Source organism: Oryx dammah, unplaced genomic scaffold (assembly GCF_014754425.2).
Source record: "Oryx dammah isolate SB20612 unplaced genomic scaffold, SCBI_Odam_1.1 HiC_scaffold_24, whole genome shotgun sequence".
NCBI classification, from domain to species: domain Eukaryota; kingdom Metazoa; phylum Chordata; class Mammalia; order Artiodactyla; family Bovidae; genus Oryx; species Oryx dammah.
This window is the reverse complement of record NW_024070208.1, coordinates 76,354,138-76,378,364: the sequence shown is the minus strand read 5'-3', so window position 1 is coordinate 76,378,364 and position 24,227 is coordinate 76,354,138. Positions and strand designations below refer to the sequence as shown.

General features: G+C 43.9%; 1 protein-coding gene and 1 pseudogene across 1 annotated transcript in view; both read right to left on the bottom strand.

The window, feature by feature from the left end:
• The window catches only part of ITGBL1 (integrin subunit beta like 1), a 228,322-nt gene that overhangs the window by 16,842 nt on the left and 187,253 nt on the right, over positions 1-24,227 (bottom strand). The window contains exon 8 of the mRNA XM_040267415.1: positions 18,621-18,737. Within this exon, the coding sequence (XP_040123349.1) occupies positions 18,621-18,737 (117 nt within the window). The remainder of the gene's footprint in view (positions 1-18,620; positions 18,738-24,227) is intronic.
• LOC120883416 lies at positions 13,426-13,544 on the bottom strand (annotated as a pseudogene).

Genomic DNA, 24,227 nt, shown 5'->3' with positions numbered 1-24,227 from the left:
TGCAAGGAAATAGGAGATCATTTTTCATTTATTAGCTTATTTATCACACCCTTCCATATAGTTAGGTTGGCATCTTGCCCAGACAATGGTCAAAATGCACTGGGATTTAAAAGTGAAAGTCGCTCAGTCATGTCTGACTCTTTGTGATCCCATGGACTATACAGTCCATGGAATTCTCCAGGCCAGAATATTGGAATGGGTAGCCTTTCCCTTCTCCAAAGGATCTTCCCCACCCAGGGATCAAACCCAGATCTCCCACATTGCAGGCGGATTCTTTACCAACTGAGCTACAAGGGAAGCCCAACAGTATTTAAACGTTTTGCCATTTACATGACTTCTCTTTACTCAAAAAAATTTAAAGCTTTTAATACTATCTTCTTTATAAACTAATAATTTAGGCATCCATTCAAAAACTTTTTTATTATGCACCAGGTATTGTATCAGCTCCACTCTTAGGGGCTTCCAGTCTGCTGGGAACAAAACAAATAACAACGTGGGAACAAATACACTTGAGCTAGGAAGCATTAAAGAGGGTGGTGGTATATTTGGCAGAGAGAGCATTATTAACTGGAGGAATCAGCTCTCTGACGCCCATGGGCTGAGAAGGAGCTAGGCAGTCAATGTTCTGGAAAAATGAAAATTCTCATAATAAGAAAGAGCTGGCATGTTATAGGCAGTGGAGAAAAAACAGTAAGTGTATTTGAAGAATAATGAGGAAGAAAAAATGGAAAAAAAAAAACAATAAAGTTGGAGAAATACTTAGGAATCAGAACATAGCAAATTATTCATCCTTGGTAAGGCATTTCGATTTTATTCTAAGAGGAAGGGGAAATCTTGGATAGACAGGTGTTATGCAAGAGAGTGATGTGTTATAATTTACAGTTTGCAAATACATTTTGGCAACTGGGTGGGAAAGATTCTGGTGTGTTGGGAAGTGGTGAGGATGGGGAAAGTGAGAGGGTGTTGCAGAGCCCAGGCGAAGGGTGATGCAGGCTTCAACAAGGCTGATGCCAATGCCGACAGGGAGAGCTGGCTGAGATCTCCTTTGGTGGGGGTGCCTATGCCACTTGCTGCTGGACCGTATGTGGCAGGTGAGGGAAAGAAAGGCTGAGTTCTCTAACAATGCAGCCTAATAGACAATGGAACTGCAGGAGGGAGAGCTGAGAGCAGAACATCAGCTCCATTTTGAACCTTGTGTGTCTGAGATGCTCTTAAGACAACCAAGGAGAGGCCAAGAAGCAGCTGGCACAGACCTGGCATTTGACAGGTTGGTGCTAGGGCTGTCCATGCTGGAGTCCCCCAAAGGAGATGGCATTTAAAGCTTTGGAAGTCAATGAGGCCACTTAGGAAGAAGCAAATCTTGAGAAAATCTGATATTTATGGTAGGGTAGAAAGGAGAAGCCAGACAAGTAGGATTATCCAGGAAAGAAGGAGAAAAATATGATGATTATGTTGTCTTGTAAAATAACAAGGAGAATACTTCATAAAGGAGACCTACTGAGTGGAGTAATACTGAAAGTCAGAGTTAAAAAAAAAAAAGATGATAAAAACCACCAGGGTAGTTTCAGTCAACTTTTGCCAGATCTGCCCTATTCTGTTGACTCAGGCCAATGGAACACCCAGGTGTGGCAGAACTGGGAGAATAATCTATTCACATTCAGGGAGAATGGCATCTCTGCTTGGGGGTAGAATTCACAGTGATGTTATCTGTGATGTGTACATCCATGCTCAGTTGCTCAGTCGTGTCTGACTCTTTGCAACCCCAGGGACTGCCGCCCGCCAGGTTCCTCTATTCATGGGATTTCCCAGGCAAGAATACCGTAGTGTGTACCATTTCCTACTCCAGGGGATCTTCCTGACCCAGGGATTGAACCTGTATCTCCTGTATTGGCAGGTAGGTTCTTTAACCACTGAGGCACCAGGAAAGCCCTATCTATGTAATAAGCATGTAACAGATCATTCTAGAACCTATAGGGAGAACCAGCCTAATGAAACATTTGAAGTCTACTAAATCTGCCTTCAGCTGCGGGCGGCTGCGACGGTGCACAGAGCGTGGCTGAGAGGAGCTACCCCACATCCAAGGTCAGGGGCAGAAGCCAGGAGGACCCTATGCCCGAGGGGCAGTGGGAAAGAGGAGTTACCCCACGTCAGAGGTCAAGGGCGGCGGCTGAGAGTGCCAGGCTGCAACAGCTCAGGAGCAGCCCAGAGGAGCTACCCCATGTCTGAGGTCAGGGGCAGCGGCCGGGAGGAACAACCCCACATCCAAGGAGCTGTGGCTGCACGGTGCAGGAGGGCCTAGAGGAGCTACTCCACGTTCAAGGTCAGGAGGAGTAGTGGTGAGGAGATACCCCTCGTCCAAGGTAAGGAGCAGCAGCTGCGCTTTGCTGGAGCAGCCGTGAAGAGATACCCCACGTCCAAGGTAAGAGAAACCCAAGTAAGATGGTAGGTGTTGCAAGAGGGCATCAGAGGGCAGACACACTGAAACCATAATCACAGAAAACCAGTCAATCTAATCACACGGACACACCCTTGTCTAAATCAATGAAACTAAGCCATGCCCTGTGGGGCCACCCAAATGGGCAGGTCATGGTGGAGAGATCTGACAGAACGTGGTCCACTGGAGAAGTGAATGGCAAACCACTTCAGTATTCTTGCCTTGAGAACCCCATGAACAGTATGAAAAGGCAAAATGATAGGATACTGAAAGAAGAACTCCCTAGGTCAGTAGGTGCCCAATATGAGATCAGTGGAGAAATAACTCCAGAAAGAATGAAGGGACGGAGCCAAAGCAAAAACAATACCCAGTTGTGGATGTGTCTGGTGATAGAAGTCCGATGCTGTAAAGGGCAATATTGCATAGGAACCTGGAATGTCAGGTCCATGAATCAAGGAAAATTGGAAGTGGTCAAACAGGAGATGGCAAGAGTGAACGCGGACATTCTAGGAATCAGCGAACTAAAATGGACTGGAATGGGTGAATTTAACTCAGATGACCATTATATCTACTACTGCGGGCAGGAATCCCTTAGAAGAAAAGGAGTAGCCATCATGGTCAACAAAACAGTCCGAAATGCAGTACTTGGATGCAATCTCAAAAATGACAGAATGATCTCTGTTCGTCTCCAAGGCAAACCATTCAATATCACAGTTATCCAAGTCTAGGCCCCAAACAGTAATGCTGAAGAAGCTGAAGTTGAATGGTTTTATGAAGACCTACAAGACCTTTTAGAACTAATACCCCAAAAAGATATCCTTTTCATTATAGGGGACTGGAATGCAAAAGTAGGAAGTCAAGAAACACCTGGAGTAACAGGCAAATTTAGCCTTGGAATACAGAATGAAGCAGGGCAAAGACTAATAGAGTTTTGCCAAGAAAATGCACTGGTCATAGCAAACACCCTCTTCCAACAACACAAGAGAAGATTCTACACATGGACATCACCAGATGGTCAACACCAAAATCAAATTGATTATATTCTTTGCAGCCAAAGCTGGAGAAGCTCTATACAGTCAACAAAAACAAGACCAGGAGCTGACTGTGGCTCAGATCATGAACTCCTTATTACCAAATTCAGACTCAAATTGAAGAAAGTAGGGAAAACCACTAGACCATTCCAGTATGACCTAAATCAAATCCCTTATGACTGTACAGTGGAAGTGACAAATAGATTTAAGGGACTAGATCTGATAGATAGAGTGCCTGATGAATTATGGACACAGGTTCGTGACATTGTACAGGAGACAGGGATCAAGACCATCCCCATGGAAAAGAAATGCAAAAAAGCAAAATGGCTGTCTGGGGAGGCCTTACAAATAGCTGTGAAAAGAAGAGAAGCGAAAAGCAAAGGAGAAAAGGAAAGACATAAGCATCTGAATGCAGAGTTCCTAAGAACAGCAAGAAGAGATAAGAAAGCCTTCCTCAGCGATCAATGCAAAGAAATAGAGGCAAACAACAGAATGGGAAAGACTAGAGATCTCTTCAAGAAAATTAGAGACACCAAGGGAACATTTCATGCAAAGATGGGCTTGATAAAGGACAGAAATGGTATGAACCTAACAGAAGCAAAAGATATTAAGAAGAGGTGGCAAGAATACACAGAAGAACTGTAAAAAAAAGATCTTCATGACCCAGGTAATCACGATGGTGTGATCACTCACCTAGAACCAGACATCCTGGAATGTGAAGTAAAGTGGGCCTTAGAAAGCATCACTACGAACAAAGCTAGTGGAGGTGATGGAATTCCAGTTGAGCTATTTCAAATCCTGATAGATGATGCTGTGAAAGTGCTGCACTCAATATGCCAGCAAATTTGGAAAACTCAGCAGTGACCACAGGACTGGAAAAGGTCAGTTTTCATTCCAATCCCAAAGAAAGGCAATGCCAAAGAATGCTCTAACTACCGCACAATTGCACTCATCTCACACGCTAGTAAAGTAATGCTCAAAATTCTCCAAGCCAGGCTTCAGCAATACGTGAACCGTGAACTTCCAGAGGTTCAAGCTGATTTTAGAAAAGGCAGAGGAACCAGAGATCAAATTGCCAACATCCGCTGGATCATGGAAAAAGCAAGAGAGTTCCAGAAAAAAACATCTATTTCTGCTTTATTGACTATGCCAAAGCCTTTAACTGTGTGGATCACAAGAAACTGTGGAAAATTCTGAAAGAGATGAGAATACCAGAACACCTGACCTGCCTCTTGAGAAACCTATATGCAGGTCAGGAAGCAGCAGTTAGAACTGGACATGGAACAACAGACTGGTTCCAAATAGGAAAAGGAGTACGTTAAGGCTGTATACTGTCACCCTGCTTATTTAACTTCTATCATGAGAAACGCTGGACTGGAAGAAACACAAGCTGGAATCAAGACTGCTGGGAGAAATATCAATAACCTCAGATATGCAGATGACACCACCCTTATGGCAGAAAGTGAAGAGGAACTAAAAAGCCTCCTGATGAAAGTAAAAGAGGATAGTGAAAAAGTTGGCGTAAAGCTCAACATTCAGAAAACTAAGATCATGACATCTGGTCCCATCACTTCATAGGAAATAGATGGGGAAACAGTGGAAACAGTGTCAGACTTTATTTTGGGGGGCTCCAAAATCAGTGCAGATGGTGACTGCAGCCATGAAATTAAAAGATGCTTACTCCTTGGAAGAAAAGTTATGACCAACCTGGATAGCATATTCAAAAGCAGAGACATTACTTTGCCAACAAAGGCCCGTCTAGTCAAGGCTATGGTTTTTCCAGTGGTCATGTATGGATGTGAGAGTTGGACTGTGAAGATAGCTGAGCACTGAAGAATTGATGCTTTTGAACTGTGGTGTTGGAGAAGACTCTTGAGAATCCCTTGGAGTGCAAGGAGATCCAACCAGTCCATTCTGAAGGAGATCAGCCCTGGGTGTTCTTTGGAAGGAATGATGCTAAAGCTGAAATTCCAGTACTTTGGCCACCTCATATGAAGAGTTGACTCTTTGGAAAAGACTCTGATGCTAGGAGGGATTGGGGCAGGAGGAGAAGGGGACGACAGAGGATGAGATGGCTGGATGGCATCCCTGACTCGATGGACGTGAGTCTGAGTAAACTCCAGGAGTTGGTGATGGACAGGGAGGCCTGGCGTGCTGCGATTCATGGGGTCACAAAGAGTCGGACACAACTGAGTGACTGAACTGAACTCAAGTGAACTGAAATCTGCCTTCACTTGGCTTACCAAGTCTTCATACAGGTGAGTAATTTTCCATTTGATTTTCATTCCCAAGGCCATTCATCCTCTCCTGGCATCTGGCAACCCTCCCCCCTACCCCACAATCATGACTTTTCTTTCTATTCTCTTCCCTTTCCATACACCAAAATATTCACCAAGAATGCTCTGGATGTGTGTGGTCCAATGTAGTGATCACTAACCAGCGTGACTATTTATTAAAGTTCAGTGAAATTTATAATTCAGTTTCTTAGCCACGCTAGTCACATTTCAAGTGTTTAACAGCCACACATGGCCAGCAGCTACTGTGTTGAAAAAGGCAGATATGGAACATTCCCATTATCTTTGAAAATACTCTTGAGTGGTGATGTTCTAAACAATGACATTTCCAATGAATCCATTGGCTCTGAGACACACTTTCTTAATACACTGTAATGATGATGCTCAATTAAGTAACTGGCCCACATGAATGGATCTAATTGCATCAGCTACTATTAATATATACCGTCTGCCCAATACTCTTTTCACATTGTTAATAATAGGAGGACCCTCATTTTTTTCATGGAGATGCTGATATGTTCATCTGGAAAATATTTGATTACTCAGGCTCCTTTTGACCTAGAGTTGCCCTTAGGACTTAATTCTATTAAGTGAGATAAAAAAGAAAATCTCTTGGGTAAAGTTTCCAGGAAAGCTATTGTCATCCAAAGAAAATGAGACAGACTCAGCTAGCACATATCTTTTGCCCCTTTGTCCTATTCTTTCCCCTTTCTTCTTTCCTAGAAGATGGGCACAACAGGAGGTTTTCAGTGGGCATGAAAGGGCAGAGTGGGAGGGAAGAGAGGTGTGTGGGACGTTGATGGCTCTCAGGCAGTCACACTGCCATCCACCCAACCCTGAAGTGACAACCTGCAGGCTTATTTTTGTCATTACTTATCTCTGAACACAGTCCTAACTGGCCGTATAGTCAGGCCATTCAAGATGGCTGTTCCCTTGTTCTCTGCACATTCCCTGCTCAACCAGTCCTCTTAATTATACACTTAATCAGTAATGGTTTATGTGCTTGCCTCTTGCCCCAGCCACTGGTCTCTCTGGTAACGATGAGCCAGCGTGATCTCAATTTCCCCTGTAAATGCTAAGCTCCTGGGCTTCCCTGGTGGCTCAGAGGTTAAAGCGTCCGCCTCCAATGTGGGAGACCTGGGTTCAATCCCTGGGTCGGGAAGATCCCCTGCAGAAGGAAATGGCAACCCACTCCAGTATTCTTGCCTAGAGAATCCCATGGATGGAGGAGCGTGGTAGGTTACAGTCCACGGGGTCATAAAGAGTCGGACACGACTGAGCGACTTCACCTCCTCCCCGGAGTACCAACGATTGCTGCCATGTCCTGCTGCCTGCCATATGATGGGCGGGGTGTTGCTCCAGGAACTTTTGTTGTGGACTTGCAAGATTCTCTTGTCCAGGGGCTACCCTGATGGTCCAGGGGTTAAGAATCCACCTTGCAATGCAGGAGACTCAGGTTTGATCCTTGACCGAGGAACTAAGATTCCACATGCTGCAGGGCATCTAAGTCAGCTCATCACAACTACTAGAGCCTGGGACATGTTAGATGATCCCATTGGCCGCAACTAAGACCCAACACAGTCAAAAATAGATAAATTAACATATAAAAAACAACTCCCTGTCCAATAATCCACTGATGTCTCTGCCGCTATCTCCAGGCTGGGCAGCTACAAGGCCTGCAGGCTGGCAGGGTGCCTCCCAACACTGGTACATGTTCAAGCTCAGGAAAGGGGTTTGCCGTTTTAAGATGTAATTCAGAGACAAGGAGACAATCACAATGCCACTCAGATCGTCCAGCTAAGAAAGGCGTGGCCTGAGTCAGTGGTCTGGACCTTCCTCAACATAAGTCCAGCAGTGCCTGGGGGGGGCGGAGGTGTCACTGCAGTCATACTCAGGCTACCTGATCATCTTCAAATTGCAGCTGCAAACCAAAGAATTCCTAGAAGAAATGTGAACTGATTGTGTAATTAAGAGGTGGCTCTTCATTATCCTTTCTTGTTTCTTAAATTGGACTCATGGGCTCATTCCAGGAGCTGAGAGGAAAAAGGAAAGCAGTAAGCAGTCCACTTCTTCTCATTCTGGATATATGGAGTACCAGAGGGAGGTCTCCGGTTAAGCTTGAAAGTGAAAGTGTGAGTCGCTCAGTCGTGTCTGACCCTTTGCAACCCCATGACAGTAGCCCACCAGCCTCCTCGGTCCGTGGAATTCTCCAGGCAAGAATACTGGAGAGGGTAGCCATTCCCTTCTCCAGGGGATCTTGCTGACCCAGGGATCGAACCTGGGGCTCCTGCATTACAAGCAGATTCTTTACTGTCTGAGCCACCAGGAACAATTAAACATATAAGAGCCAACACATAGATACATTTTCTTTATGAAATCTTAAAGTCAAGTGTCACTAAAAAACAAATACATCCCAGGGACTATCACTCCAGCCAAAGCTTTTTTCCTCAGTAGTGAGATCTGATTTTAAAAAACCCCAAAATCGATGCATGTGTAGATCACATAATATTTTTGTTATTAATAGAGAATTGGGAAGGTCCACATGCAGTCTACGATTACTGAACACTGCTTGATGTTGTTCAGTCACTAAGTCACGTGCAACTCTTTTGGGACTCCATGGACTATATAGCTCGCCAGGCTCCCCTATCCTTGGGATCTTCCAGGCAAGAACACTGGAGTGAAAAAAAAAAAAAAAAAGAACACTGGAGTGGGTTGCCATTTCCTTCTCCAGGGGATCTTCCTGACTCAGGGATCGAATTTGGCAGGGGGATTCTTTACCACTGAACCATCACTTTGCTCACCAGTTTCAGCTGATTAAGTGAGGCATAGTCTTCCTACTGACTCTCTCTGTGCCAGTCACTCTCATGATTCCCATTTTCAGGTTGTAATTTTGGTGTAATCAAAACTGAACTGCTTAAAATTATGTAACTGCTTACATTCACCTTCAGGAATGCTTGCTAACTGATCCCAGCCTACCAGAATTGGTTTAATCACTTTCAGTGTTATTGTTGGTACTTGTTGGTGCTTAGTCATTCAGTTGTGTCTGACTCTTTGTGACTCATTTGACCACAGCCTGCAAGGCTCCTCTGTCCATGGGATTTCCCAGGGAAGAACACTGGAGTGGGTTGCCATTTCCTTCTCCAGGGGATCTTCCCGACCCAAGGATCGAACCCACATTTCCCGTGTCTCCTGCATTGCAGGCAGATTCTTGCCCTGCTGAGCCATCGGGGAAGTCCTATTTTTGTTGGAAAGGTGGATGGACATCATTGCCTGTTAGTTCTCATGTGCCTGCTGACTCAGTAAGTTTACATTATTTGGGGTTTTACTTGTTTGCGGAAATGCTCAGGGAGTCCCAGCTTTGGAGTCAGGGATCTGAATTTTGATCTTGGGCCACACATTAGATAAGTGGGCTTCTTGTCCAGCCCTCCAGGTGCAAGGTCAGAGATACTATGACTCAGGGTCTGGCAGTGAACTGAGAGAATTACCCAGATGAGCGATGTCAGTTTTGCTTTTTGAAGCCGCACCAGAGGGATGATGCTAGTGAGCTTCGCGCATGCCTCACAGAAGGATTTGTTCTCCACGGGCTGCCACGTGATGTTGTTCTTCAGTCGCTAAGTCACGTGTGACTCTTTGCGACCCTATGGACTGTAGCATGCCACGCTCCCCTGTCCTTCAGTATCTCTTGGAATTTGTTCAAACCCACGTCCACTGAGTGGGTGATGCCATCTAACCATCTCATCCTCTGTTGTCCCCTTCTCCTCCAGCCCTCAATCTTTCCCAGCAACAGGGTCTTTTCCAGTGAATCAGAGGTCTGTGTCCCCTGCTGCGAGAAGAAGGGTTTCGGGAGCCTGTCGTCATGTCTCTAGTATGTTATCCAATACATCACAGTTTTTCCATCCTTACTGTCCTCCGTCTAGCTAACCTGCCTGCATCTCTCTCCAGGACTCATCTCCTAAAATCACATTTACCCAGCAACCCTACAAACACACACTCCTCCCAGCAATCCAGACCACGCCTGACAGCCAGGGGTACTTTGTAAACAGAGTCATCATACTATTGTCTTGTTTAAACGCTACTGTGGTTTCCGATCAGTCTTTCAGTGAGAGTGAAAGGTGCTCAGTCGTGTCTGACTCTTTGTGACCTCATGGACTATACAGTCCATGGAATTCTCCAGGCCAGAATACTGGAGCCTTTCCCTTCTCCAGGGGGGTCTCCCCAACCCAGGGATCGAACCCAGGTCTCCCGCATTGCAGGTGGATTCTTTACCAGCTGAGCCACAGTAAAGGCTTTCAAATCAAGAACATGTTTACAAATCTATCAGATTCTGTCCTCTTTGCTATCTTATCATCTATCACACAGAGCTTCTCTTTGGTTCTCAAAAACCCCTTGACCATGTCATCCTCTCTTTCTGCCATATTCCTGAGCACACTTTGTTCTGTGACTCCTGGGTCAATCCACCTCCCCTCATCTGGCTAAATATTATGATCTCATTACCAAATGTGGTGATCATGATGTTTAGCTGATTAATACATTTCAAGCACATATTAGTTCCCCTCCCTGGTGGCTCAGACTGTAAAGAATCTGCCTGCAATGCAGGAGACCCGAGTTAAATCTCTGAGTTGGGAAGATCCCTGGAAAGGGAATGGCTACCCTCTCCAGTATTCTTGCCTAGAGAATTCCATGGACAGAGGAGGCTGGCAGGCTACAGTCCATGGGGTCGCAAAGAGTCAGACATGACTGAGCAACTAATAGGCACACACAAGCACATATTAGGCATTGTATAGTTTTGACCAGATATGAAGGCATTCGCAAAGCTTCTGTAGCCTCCAGTCTATGTCAAATCCCCTATCATGTATGTTTTCATTGAATTAGTGCTTCTCCTTTCAGACCATCCACCTCACTGCCCTTTCTTTCTCAATGTCGCCCTTCAAGTGTGACCATCAACTCTAATAGATTCATCATGAAATCTCCAGTGCTGGCTAACAGTGGAAGCTCAATAATATTTCCTGAATTAAACAAGAAATAAATGATTATGTCAGTTTTGACCATGCAGAATATGGAGGAATTTCCATATTGGAAATAAATAATTTGAATTTCAAGAGTATGAAGCCAAGAGGGAATGATGCTAAGAAATCATCTTGGGAGACACTGACCTTAAGAGAAAACAGGAAAAGCTGAGGTTATGCAAGGGCAGCAAACAGTCAGCAAAAAAGACATCCAAAGGCAATTTATAGGGAAATGCTAAGATTTATTGGCAGGCTCTGAGAGCTTCCCCCAGTGGCTGATAAAGAATCTGCCTGCCAAGCAGGAGATGTGGGTTCGATCGCTGGGTTGGGAAGATCCCCTGGAAAAGGGAATGGCAACTCACCCCAGTATTCTTGCCTGGGAAATCCCATGGACACAGGAGCCTGGTGGGCTACCGTCCATGAGGTCACAAAAGAATTGGACATTACTTAGCAACTGAACAAAAACAACTGCTTCCTTCTGCCTCTGAGAGATAAGATAAATTAATTACAAGAGAAGAGAGAGAAGAAACAGGGTAAGGTGCTTCTGAGGCCTAGGGAGAAGACCATGTCAAGAGGAACTGAAAGCAGAGTAACCACAACCCTATGCTAAAAAGTGGCCAGGCAGAATGAGAACTGAAAGGCACCTCAGATTTGGGCAACTGGGAACTAGGAATAATCCCAGAGCGTCAGTTAGGCGGAATGGAGGGAAACAGAGCAAGTTTCCATGGGTTAAAGATTAAACCAAGATGGGACTTCCCTGGTGGTCCAGTGGTTAAGAATCCACCTTGCATGCAGGGGACACAGGTTCGATCCCTGGTAGGGGAACTAAGATCCCACATGCCATGGAATAACTGAGCCTGCAGGCTACAGATACTGAAGCCTGAGCGCTCTGGAGAGCAGGCGCCACAACTAGGGGGCCTGTGTGCCTCCAGGAAAGATCCCACACGTCACAACCCAGTCCTGCTGCAGCCAAATAAATAAAGATACATTTTTAAAAGTAAACTAAGTGTTCTGCTTAAAAGTCTGTTTCAAATAAAAATGTTTTGAAAAAGAAAAAAAAAAAAAGACTGAACCAAGAGGAATGCAACCAGACAGGTCAAGAGAAAGGTGTCTAGGAGAAATTACAGGCATGCTTGTGTTTGAGAGGCAGTGACGGTCATTACATGGAACAAGTATGCAATGGGTATTTGCTACTTAATTATGTGCTATATACATGATGGGATAATATGAAATAAGAGAATGTTTTCTTGTGATAATGGGTATTTTCAGGAATACAGAAACTGGCGATGCATGTGGTGGTTCGAACCTTAAGGGCCAGCGTCATCTTCTTTGTGTTACTTCACGCTTGCAAACCCATGAGATGCTACCCCCTAGGTACCCTGCTGAGTAAGAGCCACTAAAAACACTCCTGAGATACATGTGGCCACTTTGATCTGGTAGCTCAATGTCAAGTGTGAGGATAAAGACGGCTTTATGCAAAGAGAAAAGCAGACAGTCATCATTCTGAATAAACTGTAATAAAATGGAATTAATAAGCAAACATGAGTTCTGGTCTATGTCCCATAGTTTACTGTACTCCACAGCAGAAACTCTAACTGGACTGGTTCTGTCTTTCATCCTTTATATATGTATATAACACTAATGATGGCTTCCCAGTGGCGCTCGTGGTAAAGAATCAGCCTGCCAATGCAGGAGACATAAGAGATGTGGGCTCATCCCCGGGCCGGGAAGATCCCCGGAGAAGGGCATGGCAACCCACTCTAGCGCTCTTGCCTAGAGCATCTCATGGACAGAGGAGCCTGGTGGGCTTCAGTCCATAGGGTCACAAAGAGTCAGACCCGACCGAAGTGACTTAGCACTCACAACAACACTAATGACAATAATAGTTATATCTCCATATGACGTATGTGCTGGATGCAACCCTGAGTACTTTACACGCACTAACTCATTCTGTCTCACAATAACCCTGCAAGAGACATATAATCATCTTTTATAGGCGAGAGAAGTGGGATATGTAAATTGCCTCAGGATATATTGGGAATAAGTGGCTGGCCGAGGTTGGAAGCAAGGGAGCTTCATGTCTGTGGACTTAACAGACGTTATAATTTGCCATTTATATTTCTATATAGCAAATTACATTTACATAAATGTTTGTGAAGGGAATGTGTGGTCTCCTTGTCAATGGGTCTAGCATGCCATATATTTTAATACTGGAATTACTGTACGTTCAAACTCATTAATTAACAGCATGTCTCTTGTAATTTTCTTTCCAGAGAACAGCAGAGAAAAAAAAAATGAAATTCAAGGGACTTCCCTGGTGTTCCAGTAGGTAAGACTCCATGCTTCTAAGCAGGGGGACATGGGTTCGATCCCTGGTCAGGGATCTAAGATCCCACATGCTGCCAGATGCAGCCAAATAAACAAATTAATTAAATCCAAGATTATAATAGTCAGTGTTACTCATTCAGTCACATCTGACTTTTTGTGGTCCCATACACTATAGGCTGCCAGGCTTCTCTGTCCATGGGATTCTCCAGGCAAGAATACTGGAGTGGGTTGCCATTTCCTTCTCCAGGGGATCTTCCTGACCCAGGGATCAAACCCAGGTCTTCTGCATTGCAGGCAGATTCTTTACCATCTGAGCCACCAGGGAAGCCCAAAGCCTACAGCACTCGATATTCCCAGGCAGTCTCCCATCCAAGTCCTAGTCAAGCTCGACCCCGCTTAGCTTCCAAGATCAGATGAGATCAGATGCGTTCAGGGCGGTATTGCCATCGCTGAGCTACCAGGGAACCCCTATAACAGTCAAGGCTCAAACAATTCCTTCCACAACTGTCTTAACAAAATCATAATTTGAGGCCAAGTGCAAAACTCACGTGGGAGGTGATGTTTCCAGTGAGAATATGAATTACACTTGATCCTCATTATTTGAAGATTCCATATTTGAGAACTTGCCTACTCCCTAAAATTTATTTGTATTCCTGAAATCAACACTCGAGAAGCTTTCCAGGGCATTTGAGAACACAGGGCAAATGGTGAAAAATGGAGGTGTGCAAGGTTCACACTCCCAGCGAAGGTCAAGGAAGGTCACGCTCTGCCTCCTTGGCTCAGTTCTTACACTGAAGACCGGTGTTCTTTTCCCAGTACTGGTGGTGCTGGACTCTTCACATTTTTGCACCTTCTGTTGGTGATTTTGATGGTTTCAATGGCCTCCAAGTACAGTGCTGAAGTGCTAGCCAGTGTTCCTAAGTGCAAAAAAGGCTGTAATGTGCGTTACGGAGAAACCTGTGAGCCAAATCATCTTCGTTCAGGCATGAGTTACAGGGCTGCTGGCCAGGAGTTCAATGTCAGTGAATCAACTATATGTGACGCAGTATGTCTTCACATAGAAACACACATGAAACAAGGTTATGTACTGATCGGTTTTTGAAAATGCCAGGAGCAGAGGTGGGATCCTAGCTAGCCCCATATTTCCCTCAAGAGTCAGTATTTGCCAACTCCCTGTTCATGGCACCTTTATAAGCCATGTGTGTGTTAGCTGCTCAGTCATGTCTGATTCTTTGCGATCCCCTGGACTATAGCCCACCAGTCTCCTCTGTCTATGGAATTCTCCAGGCAAGCATCCTGGAGTGGGTTGCCATTCCCTTCTCTAGGGAATCTTCACGACCCAGGGATCGAACCCGGGTCTCCTTCATTGCAGGCAGATCCTTTACCATCTGAACCACTAAGGAAGCCCCTTTATAGACCATAGCCACCAGGAATACCAAAACTGGACTTACCTTGTTGAGGAACACTTCCAGAGCGTCAGTGTGGATGGGAAATGAGGTGAGGCATTTCTAGCTAGAAGTCACTATGGATACCCATGAGCTGACCACTGATGCGGACATCTCCCCTTCTCCTGGAACTAACCTCCTCCAAGCAGTAGGATTGAGCCACCATCATAGTAAAGATTCACAAGTGAATGAAAAGGAAAGCAAAAACACTGCACACTGGAATGTCTACAGATGTGTGCATAGGCTCCAGCGCAAAATCCGTGCCAGAACGTAAGGATTCATGCTGTCACCTGGGGCTCAGAGCTCAGAGAAAGCAGGAGAAGGTAAGTGAAATTGATCGTTGTTATCCACAGACACCTTTTAAATTAACGGTATCATCCTAACCCCAAATCTCTCAAGGACATTATTCAAATATCAAAGTGAAATTTAAGAACAACCACATGGGGACTTCCTGGGAGTCCAGTGGTCAAGAATCCACCTTCCAATGTGGGGGACGTGGGTTCGATCCCTGGTCCGGGAACTAATATCTCACATGTTGTGAGGCAACTAAGCCTTCGGGTCACAATTACAGAGCCTGCATGCTCTGGAGCCCATGTGCTATAACTAGAAAGCCCATGCGCCACAGCTAAGACCTGATATAGCCAAATAAATAAACATTTTTTAAAAAAGAACAACAACATAAATATTTTCAAGGGAAATTTCCAAGGTGTGTTTCGTTTACATACTTGAAAAGTGTTCTGAGATCCTTTGGTCAATAAAACATGAAATTAAATGCACAGGTGATTTTGCAGAGCCGGTTGCTACCATTTAAGAAAAAGCACTGATAGAATCCATCCAGTTATACAGGTCAAAGATGCTATGCTGATCTGATTCATGCATGTCAGGTGCTAGCAGACACACCCAGTGGTATAGAATCCGCCTGCCAGTGTAGGAGATGTAAGGGCCTCAGTTTCGACCCCTGGGTCGGGAAGATCCCCTGGAGGAGGAAATGGCAACCCACTCCAGTATTTTTGCCTGAAAACTCCCATGGACAGAGGAGCCTGGCGGGCTACAGGCCACAGGGTCGCAAAAGAGTCAGACACGACTGAGCGAGTACACACGCGTCAGGGCACACAGAGGCAGCAGCAGCGTTTTCCCCAACCTTTAAACACATTCCTCGGTAATTATGTTCCAATATCGTCCTTATTGGGGAAGATCGACCACCTAGGAATTAATCTCTAAATATGAGAGGGAGGATCTTGAAAATCGTAGCCAAGGCTCTACCAGGAGAATAAGGATTATTAACAGATCAACACGTCTCCAGCTACTGCCTAATCTACTGGGCTTCATCCTGCATCCAACCAGAGAGAGACAGATTGGATGATCAGCAACATGTAGACCATGTCAAAGAATGAGAATCTGCACTTCCAGAAAGGACAGGCCACCTGGCAGGAGAGTTGGGGGCCCTTCTGCGGCGGTGTCCCAGCAACGCCATCCTTCCTGTTACGATGACTTTCACTCAGCACCCATTGAGGTTCTCTGCCCAGAGGTTTACTCCAGCCACTGAAGCCTGCTCGGATCAGGTACCTGTGGGACAGGCTGGATGTGGCCTGGGAGTTAACGCCTCCTAGAAGCAATCCTCAACCCATGACTGATGATAGAAGAATTGTGTGCTTTACTCGGACCTCTAGAGTTTCCTCCTCTGAACTGGGATGAAGCTCCAATTGACCGCAGCAGTAATCGGGCTGATAGCACGGTCTTCACTGGCTGCCCCTTCCCCACTGTCACGTTTTCCCACTTTCCTACCAGTAACTCATTCCTCTTTCCAATAAACTCTCATGCGCACACGTGCTGAGGCATGTCTAACTCTTGTGACCCCATGGACTGCAGCCTGCCAGGCTCCTCTGTCCCTTGGATTTTCCTGGCAAGAATACTGGAGCAGGTTGCTATTTCTTCCTCCAGGGGATCTTCCCAACCCAGTGATCGAACCCATATCTCCTGTGCCTCCCGCATTGGCAGGCAGATTCTTTACCACTCAGCCACCTGGGAATCCCCATCCAATAAATGACTTCCATCCAAATCTTAATCTCAGATTCTGACTTCTCATAGTTTTTTTTTAACAAAAATTCTAGTCTCTAGGGCAATTACATTTCTGATTGTATAGCATCAAGTAATTGATGTTTAGTTTGTACATTTACTGGTTTGGCTAATGGGAGTCAGTACCCCCCACCCCACCCCCAGGGCACAGACAACTCTGGGTAGATGGACAAAGTGGAAACATGGAGAGTCAAAAAGTTAAAAAACTATCACTGTGAGATGTTTTCTCACTTACCTAGTAAACATTTGATCTCATCTAATAAGAAGATATATAGATTCGTTTTATCTTGATTTCCTCCCCAAAGCTGGAGACAAAGAGAGATTCACTGGCGGGGAGGGGGATTCATTATTTTATGGGTATGCACATACAGCAGGTCTGTACTATGTCAGGTACTTAATGACAACAATAAAAGGGACTATAGTCTGTTTAGATATTTCTGATGACTACTAGAAGTAAAGGGAAAATCTAAACTAAAAGTAATATTGACATAAAGTACAAACAGTTGTATGTCACTCTGGGGAAAACTGTGGTTTAGCAAGAGATCTGTGAACTAAACTCCACAGCTCCTACCGTGGGTCTGGCACTTTGCAGAGATGGGACATTAACGCCTCAAACCTCACTCACTTTTGTGAGACTAGAGTAGGAGGAACAATCTCTGAGGATGGCTGTCATGGGAACCGGGAGAGAGAAAACACACGGCCCAACAGTTATTAAAAAGAGCCTTTTCCCTTGGCTCACAGAAAATGAAAGAGGAAAATACTTTTGGTGAAATTCCAAGTGTTTTATAGTTGGTTAGAGAGAGAGTTGCTAGACAGCTATACGTGGTGGTCAGAGAGATGACAGAGATGGATGGTCAGCTCTCTTCACTTATATGTGCTTTTGGGGGCTTCCCCCCCAATAACAATACCCAGTTCATTATGGTAATTATCTTAAAGAGATTGAGTTATATTCTGTTTGTGTGATTCCATGTCCAGTTCACCTCGATTGTCCTAGAAACCTGGGAGGGGTCATAATCAGCATGCACCTTCTACAATATGGATCTTTGCAAGACTGAAATGGAACCACGGTGACCCTCATCCCCTCCCCTGGATGAAGCTCAGGTAGACAATGGCAACATTCTATCCCTGCAACTCTCCTTTTTGCAGTATTACCTTTGTAACGACCCTCTATCTGCCTCATTCTTTCTTTATGTTGCTTCTCCCTGGTGGCTCAGACGGTAAGAAATCTGCCTGCAACGTGGGAGACACGGGTTTGATCCCTGGGTCAGAAGATCTCCTGGAGAAGGGAATGGCAACCCACCGCAGTATTCTTGCCTGGAGAATCCCATGAACAGAGGAGTCCATGGGGTTGCAAAGAGCTGGACATGACTGAGCAACTAAGAGTAACAAGCTTGTGTCTGGGTCTCAGATTCACTATGAAAACAGAGTGTGTATCTCTTGTTACTGTGTAAATTAACTTGGAGTGTATCTTACTGTTTTTTTTTTTTTCTTTTTTCAAGTCTCAGGTGATTCTTCCCGGATCAATTTTTATCAGTAGAGTAACAAAAACTGGAAACTGCTTGGTTGAAGCAAACCCTTTCCCTGTCTTCAGAGAATCTGATTTAGTGTCCGTCTTCTTTTACTGATAGGATGCTGTGTCTTTTCACATACATACACGTGGACTAAATTCAGAGTACGAGGTCATTACCAACCCAATTGTATATGACTAAATGTACAGGTCTAATTGTATATGTATATGCTAATTGTGGGGAAGGAAATGGCAACCCACTCTAGCATTCTTGCCTGGAGAATCCCATGGATGGAGGAGCCTGGTGGGCTACAGTCCATGGGGTCGCAAGAGTCAGACACGACTTAGCAACTAAACCACCACCATCACCACTACCATATGCTAATTGCATATGGCTTTTTGTATATCTTCTTTTTAACAGAATTTTTTTAAAAGGAGAAGTAGAATAAGAAAAGCAGATAACGCAGGTTGTAGGCAGAGAGCTATGAGAATTGCTCACCTCCACAGACCACGCCGTCCAAATCTTCACAGCGCCGATCGTCACATTCACACGTCTTGCCATACACCCTGCTGTCTCCTGGCGGGTAGCAAGTGCACTTGCCACATTCACACTTACCTGCAAAACACACAGGGAAAACACACTCATTAGGAGACTCACGGAATCAGGAAGACTTTTCAGGAAAACAAGCATCTGATTAGACCCAGACCTCCTGGATCAGTATCTAGTCTGTGTCTGCTAACAATTCAGCAAATACCTTCTCCTATATCCCTAAGGTCAAGCTGAAGGTCAAGCATAAATGCCAAGGAGGTTGAGCTGGAGCTGAAGTGACAACTCCTGGCTCATAGGTGATTCCTGGTTTCTACTTTCCATGTTCTGTTTCATTCATTTTTGAAGACTCATTCAATGATGAAACTCCCTGGATGTTTCATATTCCACTATGAGGAGACCATTTAACATAACTGAATCAATTTTATTTATTCTGACACAATTTGAACTAATATGGTCATTTAAAAATATTTTTAATTTGGGTCTGTCTGCCACATAAGAAAAAAAAAATCTCATGGGTACATTTCAACCTGATATTTTAGTGGTGATTTGGTGTCAGTTTTTGAGTTTACAGAATTCATCTTAACATGGGATGTGGGTCAGAGTTCATGTCCTAAATATCCTTATTAACCTTGACTTAAAGTTTAAAATAGAAACTTGTTTTGGAATTGAGTTTGGTTCACAGTTTGAGAATTTCTTATTTTCCTTATGACTTTCGTCATTATTTCCTGAGCTGTAACTATGCCTCAAACACTATAATTTCTTCAGTCCCATCCTTTTGTATTCATGATACCACACATACACTAACATTATCACTATCATTTTACTAAACAGGAGATGGAGACATATTGAGGCCAAGTAACTTTCTCTGCTGAACCAGCTCTCAAGGGATAGATTCCAAATTTATACCTATTCTCATCATGCTTAAAGTTTGTGCATCTAAACATTTGGCCATATTGTATCTTAATATATCATAACGGAGCTCCAGGAGGCTGTACGAGAAAGCACAGTTCTTTTTTTTCTGAGGAATTGGGACTGGTTTGCCAGAAATTCAGCCGAGTGACTACTCCAAGACATCTGTTAACTCCCTGTCATTATCCCAACCATCATAATTACACACCCACTGAAATGATCATAAGATACTTCAGTGCTGACCCTGCAATGTTGTTAGTCATTCTGTTACTGCTTTTGTATCATGCTAAAGAAATTCTGAGCTGGGATACGATAGGAAAAAGAAAAATTAGTATTTAGAATCATATCACTTCAGAGCTGTAATTAAAGATAATCTAACACAGTGATTCATAATCTTTTCTGGCAGAAGTGGCAGGGTCGTGGTCCCTTTGAGAATCTGATGAACGATACAGCAATAGATAGTGTTGTTCTGGCCGCCCTTCAACCCATCTTTCTACTTGGAGGCAGAGCTGAGTTCAGCAGGAGACAGAGCCCTCCTCCCCCTCCCGCAATGATATCCCCTCTTCCAGGGGACTAGCAGACTGAGCAGGGACATCCCAGATGCCCTTGGCCAGGGCTCGGATTCTTGAGGGTGAGAGCAAGGCACGGGGACTGCAGCAGAGTGGCGAGTGTAACAGCACAGCGGTGAGCCACCAGGAGCAGGGAGGCAGAAGCTCCAAAGCGACGGCTGGTTCATGGCACTGCCTTGCTTCCCTGGTTTGTTGTGTGAGCGAACTGTCCAAGCTTGCACTCTGAGCCTAAGCCCTTGGAATAAAATATTTTTTCATCTCAGTGAATGAAGTTGGTGACCATTATTAGCAATCAAGAACTCTAACTGGTAGACCTGGGATCTGTCCCTAGAAAACTATATACTAGCACACATTCATTTTTTTGTAAAATGTCATGAGGATCCATGAGTTTCTACAATTTATTTAAGAGATGAGGAAACTCAAGTACACTGAGGCTAAATGACTTGCCGAAGGTTAGCAAAGTAGACATTAGCCATGTAGCCATGCTGGTGTTAGAACCCAGATTTTCTGAGCTGTGCATAATATTGCCTGCTGTGCATGAACACACTGGCCCTCTCAGGGGTAGATGTGTGAATGACGTCTATGATCCAGACTGTGGACAGAGGCAAACTACATACAACAGCAGTGAGTATGGTTGACTAGTCCATGCGAAACACCAATCACACCATTCCTGAGACATAATCCACTCCCGGTTACCAGGGCAACATCAGTTCTTAAGTTTGAGGGTACATGTGTTTATGGCGACCATTTAATTAACATTTTGAAGCATATAATAAGTTTCCTGACTATGTATTATTGGTTTCTTTGACAAGCATGAACTAACTACTGGCATATGTGTTTATTTTATTTTTCACTTGAGGAAGAATTAATTAATTTACTCAATATCTATTACTTAGTCATAGTTCAAAAGATTAAACACAAATATCTATCAGATCCAGACTCATTAATAAAATTATGGTATATAAACAAAACAGAATATTATAGCATGTGAGGTTTTAAAAACTTTTTTTGGTTGCTCCTCACAGCACGTGGGATTTTAGTTCCCCAACCAGGGACTGAACCTGGGCCCTTGGCAGTGAGAGCTCAGAGTCCTAACCGTGGAACCATCAGAGAACTCCCCATAGAGTTTTAAACCTCCCCATAGAGGTTTAAATTTCTACATTTCACTGGCTGTATATTCTACAACTTTCTCTGTAAAATTCAACCTAGTGTCCAATAGCCTATTTAAATCTAATCTCTCCATAAACCCTCCCTCGTCCTCCCTGACTAGTTTAGTTGCCTGTCAGAATGCAGTCTTCTCTCTAATCCCACAGTACTTAGTTCACGCCATTTGTAGGTCACTGAATGCAAACTTTTTACTAAATACACGCCTGAACCCCACTGTAAGTAGTGATCTCTTTGTTTCAGGCTGTGGGTGGGTTCATGCAGTGACAGACTTTATTTTCTTGGGTTCCAAAATCACTGTAGATGGCGACTGCAGCCATGAAATTAGAAGATGCCTGCTTCTTGGAAGAAAAGCTATAACCAATCTAGACAGCATATTAAAAAGCAGAGACATCACTTTGCTTAGTCTGCATAGTCAAAGCTTAGTCTGCAGAGTCAAAGCTATGGGTTTTCCAGGAGTCATGTACAGACATTGGAGTTGGACCATAAAGAAGGCTGAAAGCTGAAGAACTGATGCTTCAAATTGTGGTGCCGGAGAAGACTCTTGAGAGTCCCTTGGACAGCAAGAAGATCAAAGCAGTCAATCCTAAAGGAAATCAACTCTGAATATTGGAAGGACTGATGCTGAAGCTGAAGCTCCAGTACTCTGGCCACTTGATGCGAAGAGCAGACTCCTTGGAAAAGACCCTGATGCTGGGAAAGATTGAAGGTAGAAGGAGAAGGGGATGACAAAGAATGAGAAAGTTGGGTGGCATCACTCACTCCATGAGGTCGAAAAGAGTCAGACACGACTAAGCAACTGAGCTGAACTGTAGGTGGGATCTGTAACTGTATAATATCTGTGATAGATATTATTATTTATATATTAATAATTTAAAAACATGTTGAGAAGCTGTAATTTCAATAACTCACATAAAATCCATTTCTATTTCTCAAAAAAAATTAACTATATTTTCTGATCCAGAATGAGATTATCTAAGAAGAGCAACATATCATCAAAGGCACCTGCCAGCCTGGTAACAGCAGTTACACTCTCTACAACCTTATTTTCTTCTACTTTTTAAAACCACAAAAACCACACTTGCATACAGGCTCAACAGTGGGAGAGTAATTAGGGGCTCACATAAAACAGAAAAGAGATTAGCACTTCGCTAACACAGTCGTCCTTCGCCTAAAATAATAGGTTTACCATAGCAACCTGATTGCACCAGGAAAAGCTCTTGCCAAATGCATCTGAAGTTTCCTTGAAATTTCCACAAGGAGGAATTAAACACTTGAGAACTATAATATTCTGTACCATTTCATCTAAGTACAAATATTTTGTGTGTGAGAATAAAGTCATCTTCCATCAGACAAATTTAAAGGGAAGAGGCATCTTCACCTATTGCTTCAAAGTGAGCAGCAAGATGTCTTATAATTCAAGCCACTCTGACACTACTTCAATTAGTCAAGGAAGAGATGCTGGTGACTTTTTAAAAATGAGGATAAATGTCAATCCTTCCATTCATGTTTTCTTAGTATACAAGGATTGAAGTAATCAATCACAGACCTTTGTGCAAAAGGTAAAGAATCTGCTTGCCAATGCAGGAGACTCAAGAGTTGAGGGTTCGATCCCTGGGTTGGGAAGATCACATGGAGGAGAAAATAGCAAGCTGCTCCAGTATTCTTGTCTGGGAAGTTCCATGGACAAAGGAGTCTGGAGGGCTACCGTCCATGGGGATCTCAAAGAGTTGGACACAACTTAGTGACTGAGCATGCACGCAAGGCATTTAAACAAATGATGCACTGATATCATTTTCTGTTGTCTGTCTAGAGTGTCTAAAATTGAAATTGCAATATGGGAGCAGCAAAGTTCACTTTTCTGTAGAGCTTTCCCAGGGTCTTGAGAATATCACAGAGGAAGTCTCTTAGACCTTGAAGTAAGATGATCTCATTATTTCACCCTTAAGATTAGTTTCTATACAACTAAAATTACTCAATTCACTTATTTCTAACAAAAATTTTATAAATTAGGTAGCCATATCACACTCATTTACCAGTATAACTCAGAAACTAAACAATAATTTCAAGGTTAAAACAACAACAACAACAGAGAATGAATGGGTTTGGAAATGTGGAGCTTAAGTAATCAATGTGGTCAATCCCGAATGAAGCAATATAAAGGAGAAAAGGAATCTCCTTCTTCCTAGCTGGTAAATCTATTGGCCAGACAGTGGGTGGCACCTTGCTTCACAAAATTTAGGGATTCCACAAACAAAAATCAGCCATAAAAAGAAAGAAAAACTCACTCAGTTATAGTGGGTTGGATGAACCTAGAGTCTGTCATACGGAGTAAAGTATATTAGAAAGGGAAAACCAAGTATCACATATTAACACCTACATACGGAATCTAGAAAAATGGTACTGATGAGCCCATTTGCAGGACAGGAATAGTGACACAGATGTACAGAATAGACTTGTGGACTCAAGGTAGGGAAGGAGAGGGTGAGACGAATTGAGAGAGCAGTGCTGACGTTCATACACTGCCATGCGTAAAACAGTTGGCTAGTGGGAAGCTGCTGTGTAACACAGGGAGCTCAGCCTGGCGCTCTGTGATGACCTGGGGAGGTGGAGGGATGGGGTGGTGGGTGGGAGGTTCAAGAGGGAGGGGATATATGTATACTTATAGCTGATTCATGTTGTTCTACAGCAGAAACCAACACAACATTGTAAAGCAATCATCCTCCAATTAAAAATTATAAACAATCCTATTACATCCAGGCATATACTTGTTTGGTACTGAATTAATGAATCCATTCTAGGTCATAAGCACAAGCAATTGTAATTCACCATGAAATACTCTATGCGATAAATGTCAAAGGATAGACAAAGGCAACAAATGCTATTTACCAGTGAAAGAGCTGATGCAATCAGA